The sequence below is a fragment of the Pelodiscus sinensis genome, chromosome 2, assembly GCF_052426305.1.
Source record: "Pelodiscus sinensis isolate ZL-2025 chromosome 2, ASM5242630v1, whole genome shotgun sequence".
Taxonomy (NCBI): domain Eukaryota; kingdom Metazoa; phylum Chordata; order Testudines; family Trionychidae; genus Pelodiscus; species Pelodiscus sinensis.
The window spans coordinates 199,126,313-199,137,508 of record NC_143053.1 but is presented as its reverse complement, the minus strand read 5'-3'; the positions used below and the strand labels follow the sequence as shown (position 1 = coordinate 199,137,508).

At 39.1% G+C, this 11,196-nt stretch overlaps 2 protein-coding genes and 1 long non-coding RNA gene across 4 annotated transcripts in view; 1 reads left to right on the top strand and 2 right to left on the bottom strand.

Moving 5' to 3' along the window:
- Nucleotides 1-11,196, bottom strand: part of HOXA3 (homeobox A3) — an 85,586-nt gene that overhangs the window by 71,710 nt on the left and 2,680 nt on the right. The window lies entirely within an intron of this gene.
- HOXA11 (homeobox A11) lies at nt 606-5,085 on the bottom strand. The gene is made up of 2 exons (XM_006138397.5): nt 3,960-5,085; nt 606-2,500 (listed from the first exon to the last, which is right to left on the bottom strand). Exons 1-2 carry the CDS (start codon nt 4,645-4,647, stop codon nt 2,268-2,270), a joined length of 921 nt encoding a protein of 306 aa, XP_006138459.1. The 5' UTR covers nt 4,648-5,085; the 3' UTR covers nt 606-2,267.
- On the top strand, nt 5,322-8,825 carry LOC112543909 (uncharacterized). The gene is made up of 2 exons (XR_003087204.3): nt 5,322-7,210; nt 7,754-8,825. It is a non-coding gene; the product is annotated as an uncharacterized LOC112543909 (long non-coding RNA).

The following is an 11,196-nucleotide window of genomic DNA, read 5'->3' as shown; positions in this document are numbered from 1 at the left end:
GATTAAGTTTGGGACAAAGAATTGGAGACTGAAGTTCCATTCCCCATACCACAGTCTCATCTAGACTTTGTTTCCCCAACTTTTACGTTCCCCCCTCTTCCAACTCAAGGACAATTTCAGACACCCTAGTTTCACCACTCTCGAAGGGAGACTGGTTTCTCAAGAAAACAATGTTCTTAGGGCTCACACCCCTTTGCCCATTCATTTTAAACTTCGCTTTAGTTGAAAGCTTCGCTTCACTTTTTATGCTGATAAAATACCTCCCAACATTACTAATACCAAAACTAAATTCAAAATGCTTTGTCCCAGACATGTGTGGTCTGAAATAAACAATGTACTTGTAATTCGTAAAACAAAGCAAGTTGTCTTCTTGTGTGTCTTTTACAGCTGAGAACAAAGGCGTGGCGTTTACAGTAAATTACTAAAAGTGTTATTTTCCCGTTTTTTAATCCGTTACATTTAAATGAATGTCAGCCTGCATGTTTATTCACCAACGGCAACTTTGGCTGCTAGTGAAGGATTAGAAAACATAGGCGTGCAACTTGCACGGTGGACTTTGATTGTAAAATGTAGATGAAATAAAACAATACAGAGTAATGTAACACCAGAATAAAAATATAAATTTTCCATTTTTTTATTTCCTTGTGCGCTGTTCCATTGTATACATGCAACCAAATACTTTTGCATATTAAAAGAAATCTGTATATACATATAGATGATAGCTATTGAAAACAGTGATGTAATACAAAGATTCTGCATTTTGTGAACTGTGTAAAAAGAAATCACATCCATTTGGTAAGCTGATTGTTCAAAAATAATTGTCACCGATTTGTTGCACATGTAGAGAAAAAAGCACCCTCTCACCCCAAAGAAAAAAATATGTAAAAATGTATTAAAACATTTTTAATACATGGTTTTTTATTTACAAGTCTTGTAAAACACTGTTCCTGTATGAAATATACATTCAGGTACTCTCAACAGCAAATTATCTTAACGATAGACTATCGTATCCTTTGTAAACTGATATAGAATTTTAAATATTTTTAAATTGCATTTTTCTCGCTTTGGTTCCTGCGGGACAATATATATATTTATTTATTATATATATGTATATGTTTAAAATAACTCCAAACAACAATCCATTGTTTGTATATGTCGCCTGAGAGACGAAGTAGAGCTCATGACATTTAAAATAGACAACAACATATGAAAACAAAATGTCCTTATTTACATTGTTCGGCTTCTGAATAAATTCCTTACAAGCAACCTTCTAAAGACACAGAAGATTACATTATTTTGGTGATTCGACGTTAGTGCATTGTACAAATCCAAGTTACATTTAAGTGTTGTGTGGTATTTACCAAACTCTCGTTCTCCACAGGTATTTCCTGAAGAAAGTTTGTGAACCAGAAGGTTAGTTTTCTTTTTTCTTTCTTTTTAAAATCTAGGATTCATTTTGTCATTTTTTAAATTTAAATACGAGCATCATGATTTGTCTTAAAAGGATGGCAAGGTATAATCGAGAGCTAATATGACAATTGCGAAACATTTTATTTTCAGTGATTGTTTCTTGACGATATATGGCAAATTTATGCCTGACATATTTTTAAAGTAAATAATCAAGTCTTTCATATCATCCCCCTCCCCGCACTCAATAAAACACGGTTATATCCATCTTCGACTGTACTATAATTTTCTCCACTGGCCTTCTAAAGGAATATGTATTTATTTTTATTTAAATCAATTAGTAACGGAGCACTGCTCTAGCATAGACATTCTCAACCCGAAGAAAAAATATTATTTTGGGAAGTTTTATTTTGCAGTGGTCCTCAGAACGTAAACGCGACATGTCATCTTTACACACACATTCCACAGTAAAACAAGGGAACAAGGAAAACAATAGTTACACAGCCAATAGGCAACAGTTTAGTCCCCACTTTTCATTATTGAAACCATATCAGAATGAACGGAAGTGTCTATAAAGGTAAGAGGTATGAATTTCGCACTCAGAGCAAAGATTGTGGCTGGCCTGCTGGCGCTGGGTGCCATGTGTGTCAATATCAAATCCATTCCAGTTGATATGTAAATATCAAAAAAGTAAAAAAAAAATTAAAAGTCCAGGGTTGATTTACATGTATGTAAAATCATAGTTCGCACAGTCCCGTCAGTTACACACCTCCTTTTTAAATGTAACCCTGTGGCTTGACCTTGTCAAGGGCGAAATCTGAATTTAATCTCATTTTGAAGAAAAAAAACCACGAGGAGTTTTAAAGTAGTGGATTAGCGGAGTAATATTGTAATCGGTCCCTGTTAATTTTTTTTTCTTTCATTCTCCTGTTTTGAAACCATATTTTTACTTGACGGTCGGTCAGATTGAGCATTCGCGAGAGCTGGAGGCGTTTCTCTTTGTTTATATAGACACTGAAGAAGAATTCCCTTTCTAATTCTCGGATCTGATATTTGGTGTACGGGCATCTCTTTTTACGAGTACGTTGTCCACCTGTGGAATGGAAAGAAAAAGGCAGACGTGTTTGAAACTTAAAGCAGATGGGACTGGGAAAGGCTCCGTCGTGGGGCAAATGTGTTTTGTCTACTCCAGGACGGAGAGAACGGTTAGGTCCTAATCTAGATGCTAGCTCTCTGCCTTACCGAGGAAAAAGCAATCCTGGCAAACAACGCATCCCTGGGCAATCGGGTCAGACATCGTACCGAACCAGTACCACTGAGTACCTGCCTGATTGTTTGCCCCTGCACTCTTCCAAAGCTGTCTGCGAGGGTTGGGACCGTGGTGTGACAGACTAAACAAACAGCCGCACATAGACATTGCAGTGTTCATCACCTGGTTCGCTTCAGCTGCCATTACGTTATCAGGGTTAGTAAACACATTTTCAAGCCCCGTTTTTCTCCAGACCTTTACAACTGAGTTTGATTCTGTCTACAAACCCTGGCCTTACATTTCCATCAATGTGTCTCTCCCCCCCCCCCGCCACACACACCTTTTATATCAGGGGAAATGGCTCTGCAACTAGGCTGCTATGCCATTATGGCACTGGGATCGACTCTGCTGCTTTTTAAAATGCAGGGACATCACTTTAATATCAGAGTCGTCTCTCGCTTTGCCCTACGAGGCTTAACGTTCCGTAGGCAGAGTCGTTCAGTTTGGAAGGCTTTCGAGGTTCAAAAGCTCTTTCAATTAAATATTAGTCTTATCCCTTTAAGCTCCCTCCCCTTCCTTTTCTGGAACAGCTCGTGGTAGAGGGGTATTTTCCGCCGTTGTTTACTCACTTTTTCCCCTTTTAAAACACATATAAAATCAGGCTTTGACAGACTCAATAACAATTGTAAGTAACAGGCTGTTAGACAGAAGGCAACACGCAATTGTCACAATACCTACGTAAAATGGCTTCCTTTAGACAAAAAGGCCAGCTTTTGGGTTAATTTGTTTCTTTTAAATATATTGCTACAGTTCAGGCGGCTACTTTCTCTGCTCCACACTATGCTAGTGCCATCGTTAAAACAGCCCAGGGCTTTGAATGCAGCCCCTAACTAGACTTCTGGTGCCACACATGGCTTTTATAAAATCACTGGATTACACCGATATCAAAGGAGTCAGGATCCCTTTTGGGTAAATTTACAGGCCCGCACGCCCGTTATTCTATTTTCGAGACTTGACCACAGAGCTCTTTTATTATTATTATTATTTAAAAAAAAGGGAGAGAGAGCAAAAAGGAGAACGATTTTTTTAAAAGGCGTCCATTGGCCGGTTGGGTATTTCACGGCCAATTTCAGCACGAAACACGTGATCTTGCCTTTTATAACAAAGTTTTGTTGGGGGAAATCTAAAGGCCCTTCATAAACCTTATATGCTTATAAAACAGCATATAAAATTTTAACAGCGGCGCTGCGCTAGATTTCAAACTCCCTTTCATAAAGCGCTTGGGCGCTGCCTTTATACGTACTGGAGCTGCTGGATTTCTCCTCATTGTTGCCGGAAGATGACTCCGGGCTGCTGCTGCTCTCGGTCCTCCTCCGCCTCTCCTTCTCCTCCGCCGCCGCGGCCGCGTCTCCGCGGCAGCCTCCGTCCGAACTTGAAGTTGTAGCAGCTGCAGCAGCGGCTGGAGGCATTTTCTCGCCGTTCTTGTCTGCCGCATAGTCCGCCGAGGAGAGGTTTTCCGTGGGGCCGTACGCCGTCTCGAAAAACTGGTCGAAAGCCTGGGGGAGGACCCCGTTCCTCCCCACCGCGCTATAGAAATTGGACGAGACGTTGGCGCTGGGGTGGTAGACGTTGGCTGTGTTTTTGCCGAACATCTCGCCCATGCTAGCAGTGTTGGTGGCAGGCAGGCAGTCTCTGTGCATGATCTCCTCTGCTGAGTAGCAGTGGGGTAGATTGTTCCTGGGGTGCCATTTACTGGAGGGGTCAATGGCATACTCCCTGAAGGTAACTTCTCTCACAGGTTGGACCTGGGGTAGGTTGGAAGAGTAGGAGTATGTCATAGGGCGAGAAGACGGGGTCTGGGGCAGAAAGGAAGGGAGGCTGGAGAAATCAGGACCGGAGACGTAGTAAGTACAACTTGGCAAATACATGTTAGAGGAACAAGGAACACGCTCATCAAAATCCATCATTAGGCTACCTCGGGTTCTCCGCATTAGCTGAGCTTAACATGATTCTCTAATGCAGCTGCCTCTTTGAAGCAGATCCGTGAAGTAAGAAATTTGGAGACGTAAGCTGACGTGGAAATCTATCCCCATCCTTAGCAGGGAGGTGCTGGTCATGTGACCAAATGTTGAAATTGACAAGCTGCAAGTATGGGCCCTTTTTTCTTTGTAGCCATCTCAAGGGAAGCAACAGATCGTCACGTTGGTATTCTCACCAAAAGCACGTAATCTAAAATATAACTCATGTTTGCCTTGTGTACCCAGCGAGGACAAAAAGACGCATGCCACTTTTCCCCACTTATCAGTTTGACCAATTGCACCAAGTCGTTGTTGGAGTAGAAAGAATTAACAATTCCCACATGTTAGCTGAGACCCTTTCTGTGTGTATTTTTTCAGCCAAAATCAAAAAAGAAGTCGGAGGATTTTTTTCCCCCCCCTGCAATCTGGTTTCTAGCCAGAGTGCCCCCAAAGCAATCGGTCGGTATTTGTGTGTGTGTGTGTGTGTGTGTGTGTGTGTGCGTGTGCAGAAGATAGTCGCCCTGTAGGGCTTTGCTGAGAAGAATGTGCCAGGGTCAAGTCTGTACTGATTTTCATGGTGAATAGATTACATGCTCGCATTCATGTTCACTTCCGAAGCGCTTCGTGTCTTCCTTCCCTTTTTTACATATTAACCTCAAATACCCTGTCCGGTTTCCTCCAAGTTTTGCTAGAGGTATTTACAATATTTTCTTCGCGTCATTCAGGTTCCCTTTTTGCCTGTTCGCCAAGAAGTTGCTTTATTTGCAATGTTAGACATTCCTTTAAATTCCGGACCACTGCGTAAAAAGCGTTTGCTGATCTCTTTGCCTAACCAGTGCTGCTAACTACCTAGGAAACCAATGGATGCTGGGCTAACCCGGTTTCACAAATATTCTATGTTTAATTGCCAGAAGCCCAGTTAACATTACGGTAGATCCGATTAATCCCTAGAAACAAGCTCTCAGCGCCCAGATGCTTTTCTTTTTTGCTTCAGACAGTCGCTGGAGGTTACTAGACCTATTTAAAAGCCCAGTGAAGCTTTTACTAGTGTTGCATGAAAGGGATGATGCGGAAAGCGGATTGTAGGGCAGAGAATAAAAAGTATTTCTGTGCCAACGAAAATGCACATCCCATCTGATGATCATTGCCAAAGAAAACAGAGAAATAAGCCAGCACCTTTCGAGGCATAAGCAACCTTAAGCTGGAGGGGGAAAAAAACAACACCTTTTCTCTATTCAGCTGCTCGATATCAGAAAAGAAATATTTAGATTTTGGCTCAATTTCATCAAAACAATCAAGACAGAATTACTGTGACTGTTGTGAAGTTGGTGTCAGTCAGTAAGAAATTTGAGATTTTTTCACTATCTCTGTTCCTGTGGCGCTCAGTGAAAAGTGGAAGGAAAACTAAAAATGTTAAGGGAATAACATTTTGAATGTTTCCACGTCCCCAACGCAGTGGAAATATTTATATAGCAGGGAAAAGTTCTATTGTAAATTTTGGAGATCTTCGGTATTTAAATGTCAACATCGATTTGTTTATTTATTGCTTCGCTTATCGTAACTGACTCAATAACAAATCTAATCATGTTGTGCACTGACAAAATATTCTCATTATGTATTTTCCCTAAATTATAGTGAACTATTGCATTTGAATCCAAGCTGTAAATATCAACATTATCAAGTAATTACTTTGTAGTGGAGTAAACTAATTTATTAGCATTAATGTTTATATGCCTTTTTTATTTTACAAGGGTTAAGAATCACAAATCAAATGCTCTGGACACATCCCTTTAATGAACTCTTTATTTTGGTATGCTGCAAGAACTTTTTTATGCTCCCTCTGTGTTTGTGAGCTGAACTTGAAATTATTAATTAATCTTCAAGCTTGACATATTTGCCAGAAAGTGGATGGAAGTAAGAGATATGCATGTCATCAAAGTGCTACCTGAAGACTCCATTGTCGTTTGGGGACTGTAAAAAAAATGTCTTTAAGCACCAGAAGGACTCCGCAGTATCTATGCTAGGACTTCTTCCTTAATTCTACACTTTTGTCTTTATTTAGGTTTCCTTATAAGCCTTCTTACAAAAGGGGGAAAGGGGTCTCTTTTGCTAGCTGAGCACTGTTCACAACCCTCCTACTCCCCTTTCAATTCTTGATATTAAAATCTATTTTCCCCTTCCAGACAAAAGGCATGTATAAAGGATTTCAGCGACTTTGAGATAACAAAGGCGCCACCATTGCAGAGGTTCGCCCCGCCTCTGTGTGATGGCAAACAAATTCTTGCACTTGTATTAGGGCTTTTAAGGCTATAATTGAACACGGCGCGTCTAGGAGAACCGAAAACAGTTCTAGACTGACCTGCGGTTTTATAGCACTTTTGGCAGTCAACTTCAGCTTGTGTCAGAACAGACATGACAGAGCTGACCAACGGATAATCGGGAGACACCACCTACGTGGAATCGCGGCAGTCCCCTTAATTCAATACATCTCAAACCTGGGGGATAGAACAGGCTGCAGTTCTGAGGGGGGAAAAAGGTTTGTATGTGGCTATTTCCTGCTCCTATTTACATCCCCTTTCTGTCGTGCACTTAAAGACTCTGCCTTTCTGTTTTCATGGATGCCTATCTGAAACAAAGGGAAATCACGGGATGAAGGCGAGAAGGCAATTAATCATGCAAATCCAGTCGTCATTAGTATTAAAAGACCCTGCCCAAGCTACGCAGGATATGTAGGTTTAGTTGTGCTGCTTTGCTGTGTATTTTCCCAGGCACTTATCCCGTTAGAACGCACCGTAAGGCAGGAGAAAACAAAATGCAGCCTGACAAATGATTACATCTGTAGAACAATTAGAAACGATTATTGAAAAGATTTAAGGGTTGCAGCTCGCGTAAGAAGAAGCAGACACTCAAGCAGAGTTAGTTCTCTGCTTTATTTGCTGCTAAGTGAAACAGACAGAATGTGAGCGTAAAGCCCCGGAATGCCTGGGTAATTGCAGTTAGACTGCTGTTATGTTGCTGCTTTAAACCCAGTTATAATGTTTATTATTTTGTCTAATTCTGAATTGCTCTTTTAATGCAGTACTTGGGACTATCCGCGTTTAGGAAGCAAATAAATCCGCGCATTGCCGCTGCTAACCTCAGTGAGAAGCGCATACACAAAAGAAGGCGTTGCATTTTGAGAAGCAAAATGAATTCATTCCTCCCTCACAAGTGTTTCGTCCGGCTTAGAAAGGGCAACGTGTATGTTCGTGTTACATGCCTTGCAACTGCACGGCAGGACATTCTAGATACATTTTACAATGGACGCAAATATCTACTAGGTGAACAGACTTTATGAGCGCATTGGCCCATGTCTATCTACACAAAGCGACGGGGAATTAATCCATACTTTGGAAGGACATAAACAAACCTAGGATTTCACGTCTAGAGTTTGTATATATCTGGTGTGCAGAAAGAATTTCTTTTAAAAAGGTCTCAAAAAGGTCAAGTTCTAGAATGTGTAAAATGTTGACACTTTGTATTATATTTTCTGGGGTTTTCATAAAAACAAATGGCACTATAATTTATCTTAAATATCGGGTTGGGTGCCTGTATTTCACAGTATAAATGTACACTAAGTAGAATTTATGCGTAAAACGAATTAACTAAAATATTACACCTTTATTCATTTTCTAAAATGTCCGCCTTTTGATTGAATGTTTATATTTCCACAATTATGCACTAATTAATTATTAGAGCTTATAGCTATTGCACGCTTTACTTCATATATGTATATGTAAATATGCAATTATTATCTTAGGGCAATATGAGGAAATATGCAATATAATTTAGCTAAGGTAAACCTCATAACTTCTTCCTTTCTAATGAAAAAGTCTATAAGGGTGCAAAACCAGGCAAAATTTATCTCAAATGTAATTGTTTAAGTTTCCTGCCAATCGTTTGGATTAAACGTTATTTAAGATTTATTGATTCTCTAATCAACTGTTTTTCTCTTTTCCTTTTGGGCCACTGTACTGAAGCATGCGGTAATAATCCAAATATAGTTTGTAACCTAAACACATTTCTTCAACATTTTTAAGAAAAATAATCGTAGCAATATTTTGATAATAGATTTCAAACACTAATAATTCTGCTATTACAGCTAGTAGGGATTTAACAAAAAAGCAAGATACATTTCCAAGATTTTGATATGGAATAGTCCACTTTATTGCTGAAAACCAGGCGCTACCATCATTGTAGTCATACTATAGAGGTTCAGATTTATATATAGAAAGCAAGCAAATGTAAATGCAGAATTCAGTCACCGTTAAATTGTAGTCTTGTTTGGTATATTTAACGGCATTAAATTAATTATGACGAATAAGTTTTTTAAACATTTTTACTTACAAGGTCGAATATTGTACATTATTTTATTAGCATTGAACATTTTGTTCTTTAAAGCTATAGCATGAAAAAGTGATTTTCCTTTACAGTGGTTTATTTTAGTACTTAAATAAGATCTATGAAGAGATTAATTCAGCTACATGGATTTCAGCGTTTATCATGAATATCTCATATCACTTAAATGCTCGATATCGAGTAGCTATTACTGAAAGCAAAGCAACATTCCGATAATTGTAACAAATATGAACAGGGAGGTGTGTCTGTTTTTTTAACAAGGAATTTATTCTGCTTAATAGACTAGTCCCATACAAATGTTATTTTTCTGTTCTTTTTAACCAAAATATTAGATCTTTTTATAAGACCCTATAAGCACTTTTCAAAATGCTGAGTAATTTCTCTCAATATTTTGTTTCCGAAAACGTGTTTTTCTGGAAAATGTGGAGACCCAGAGTATATATTTGCCGGCAATGTCATAGTATGTTTGTGTACCATCTGTAAAAGAATCGAGACAGGGTCAAAAGTAAGGCGGATATAAGGAGGTATTATATTGGACGTCTAGGTGTTTCTAAAATTATGTGTCGATGGTACCATAAATATCTTCCCTTCTCGACCTGACTTCACAGCTATATTTTCCCAATACAGTAAAACATATAGTAACTAATGTATTTCCATATATCCACGTCCAGGTGCCAGAGACTTCTGACAAATGTGGGGTGCAGGAGTGGGTATCTAGACCACTTGCTCGAAGTGTATGCGAAAGCAAAATTCTTCGCTTGAAATCCTTTGATATAGAAAGCCTTTTGACCGAGTTGCACCCATATTCATATCCACAGATGACTAGGAGACTTCACGTCACCTGTAGTAAATAGGCCCCCATCACATTTCATGCAGATGTATTTAATGTAGAATTAATCAGCTTGGTTTAGTGACTATCTCCAAGATTTATTTCAAGAAACCATGGTCAAAACAATAAGACTATACATCTATCCTTTTGTAAATTGCACAGACTCGTAAACTCCTAATGCCACGTCCGCAAAGGCTTGACCCACAACTATATTTGCTTACAACATGCATGGTGTCTGGGGTCTCGGATGCTGGTTATCTAAACAACAGAAACGACACCGCCGGAACATTCCAATGCCTACATATATTTAGAAGTATTGCCACAGGTGATGCCTTGAACTTGACCTTAGGTATGTTAATCCATGAAATACAAGCTGGGGTGGGGGAGAGGCAGGAGAATATGTGTATTGCCTCCTACAGAAGGTTATTTTGTTGTATTGGGATTCAGGGATAAAACAACGGAGTTCAGTTCTTCTGGCATACATAATCTGTTCTCAATATTTCGATTTTTAAAGACATATGCAATCACATGTAGCCATGAGGAGACAAAGTCTTCATTTTGGTTATTCTCGGGGACTGAGACCCGCAGTTTGCTGTACACCTTTTAAAAAGTCGGTGACTTGGATTCTCAATTAAATGTACTTCTAGAATACTCAATGGTTTTTGCTAATGCATGCTGAATGTTAATGGCGATATAGTAAACGTGGTTTTTTAAAAATATTTTGCCCACTCATCATCAAGAATTACCAGAATTTACAGTGCCATACTGCTCACTGTACAGGAGAGCCCTACTCAAGAATTGTGAAACACACCGAATTAAAGACATTTCTGCATCAAGGATTGTTTCCAGGGGCGGATACAGGAAGTATCATCACACTAAGTCTGTCAAACCAACGACTTCGAATATTACCATATTGTGATGGACTATAAGACATGCATAATAACAAAGGTTACCTGCACTTATGTATCTTTTAAAATCATATATTTGTATAACACACGTTTAAAAGAAGCTGTGGTTTGCAAAATGCAATAGCTTCGCCACACACGTTTTATGTTTTTCTGTAAGGTCCTCTTCCTTTTTGTGTATTTTATCTAACCAAATAAAATACAAAAGTACTTATCCAAATATTTTCAGCCCAAATCCGAATACGATTTTCTTGAATATTCTGGATTCACCATGCTCACTGTATTGTCAATTTGCCTTTCCTGGCTCATGTTTAACAACAATTCAAACATCGGTATAGATGTAAATAGAACTATTTTGTGGATGTATCAACTCAACAATACATTCTATAG